This window comes from Alexandromys fortis, unplaced genomic scaffold (assembly GCF_014885135.2).
Source record: "Alexandromys fortis isolate MF-2015 unplaced genomic scaffold, M_Fortis_MF-2015_v1.1 scaffold_16, whole genome shotgun sequence".
In the NCBI taxonomy this organism is placed as follows: Eukaryota; Metazoa; Chordata; class Mammalia; order Rodentia; family Cricetidae; genus Alexandromys; species Alexandromys fortis.
The window spans coordinates 12101232-12102954 of NW_026067893.1; the positions used below are offsets into that span (position 1 = coordinate 12101232).

The 1723-nt window shown below is 49.6% G+C and overlaps 1 protein-coding gene across 1 annotated transcript in view; it reads left to right on the forward strand.

Moving 5' to 3' along the window:
- Cfap43 (cilia and flagella associated protein 43) overlaps nt 1-1723 on the forward strand; it is a 78898-nt gene that overhangs the window by 38992 nt on the left and 38183 nt on the right. Inside the window, exon 13 of the mRNA XM_050145873.1 lies at nt 1491-1628. Within this exon, the coding sequence (XP_050001830.1) occupies nt 1491-1628 (138 nt within the window). The remainder of the gene's footprint in view (nt 1-1490; nt 1629-1723) is intronic.

Below are 1723 nucleotides of genomic sequence, written 5' to 3' on the forward strand. Positions count from 1 at the left end.
AGAGAGAGAGAGAGAGGAGAGAGGAGAGAGAGAGAAGAGGGAAGAGGGAAGAGGGAAGAGGGAAGAGGGAAGAGGGAAGAGAGAAGAGAGAAGAGAGAGAGAGAGAGAGAGAGAGAGAGAGAGAGAGAGAGAGAGAGAGGAGAGAGAAGATCTAGGATAAGGTCATTCAGTTGAATCTTGTTCTGGAAGACAGAAGACACACTGTTGCATGCCTTGCAGAGAGGAGGAAACTGGCCTCACTGCCCAGTGTCAGGTGAGAGGGAAATGAGGCATGGCCCAGTCAGTGAGCAGGGTGTCCCGAGCACCAAACTCAGAACCAGGTGCAATTCCACTACACAGGTAGTGACGCCAAGAGTGCCAGTGTGTGAGGCTGCCCACTGTAAGAGCCCTGGAACTGGCTGGCACAGCTGTTGAAAGAGCCAGGTCATGGGCACACAGGGTGCAGATGAGAGGAGCAAAGATGGCAGACTGTTGGACACAAGAAGGTCTAAACCCTCCTGTCTGGAAAATGCCATTCAGACATCTAATCAGAAAAAAAGCCCTAGCAGTTCTTTAGAAATGTCCCATAGCTCTCGCTTAAATGTCACTGTAAAAATCAGTTAATAAAATATGCTACTAGAGATGGGGTTGTCGATTGCATTGGGTGGGTTACTCAGTCTAGGGGTTTGTAACCCACCCTGCAATCAGTTATTCCAGGGTCTCGAAGGGGCGCTACCTGGAAGGGAAGAATGAGCTAGGACAGAAGAAGGAGGTCAAGCAGATTTGTCAAAGCCCCCTTTATTAGGATCATGGTTGCTGCTTATATAGCTCCTGAAGGGTAGGGAAACGAGATTCTTGCCGCGTGTTCCAGGTCACGTGGTTCAGGTTCGTCACGTAGGCCAGGACGTTCGGACAGGTAGGCCAAGAAGTCACGAGTTGCCACACCTGGTTCCCTGGATAGCTGGAATGTGAGGCGCGTTCCGCTAACAGATAACAGTTAATTGGGTGTGGGGCAGGTTCTGTCAATAGAACATAATTATGGGTGTGAAGTTCCCTGCAGACTCCCCAGGGTGATGGTTCCTGTAATAATTTTTAGGGGGGAAATGGCTCGTGACATGGGGTGAAGAACAGTGTCCCTGTTTTGACATAGGAAAATACAACTTGGGGTGTGTGTGTGTGTGTGTAAAATATTAAATATTAACAAAAGACCATGCTGAGAATTAGGGAAAAGTAGAATTATATCTTAATGAGAATGACGCCAGAGCCTTTAAAGTCAACCAGAGATGGGGGCTGGAGAGATGGCTCAGTGGTTAAGAGAACAGGCTACTCTCTACTCTTCCAAAGGTCCTGAGTTCAATTCCCAGCACCCACATGGTGGCTCACAGCCATCTCATAACTGTCATGAGATCTAATGCCCTCTTTCTGGCAGATGTACATGCAGACAAGAACATATATACATAAAATAAATAAGTAATTAAAAAAAAAGTCAACCAGAGCCCCATTTCTTCCAGAGACGAACAAAGACATTCTGCAGATATCCACGGTGTCCCTCCCCGTGTCGGACGTGGTGGAAGTGCTGGTGCTGTCCCCACTTCCAGAACTAAGAAGCAGGCTGGAGTACTTCGTCCTGCCTACCAGGCTATCACAAGGTGACTCAAACAAGCAGCCCAGCCCCCCAGCCCCCCAGCCCCCCAGCCCCCAGCTCCCCAGCCCCCCAGCCTCCCATCCCCCCATCCCCCCAGTC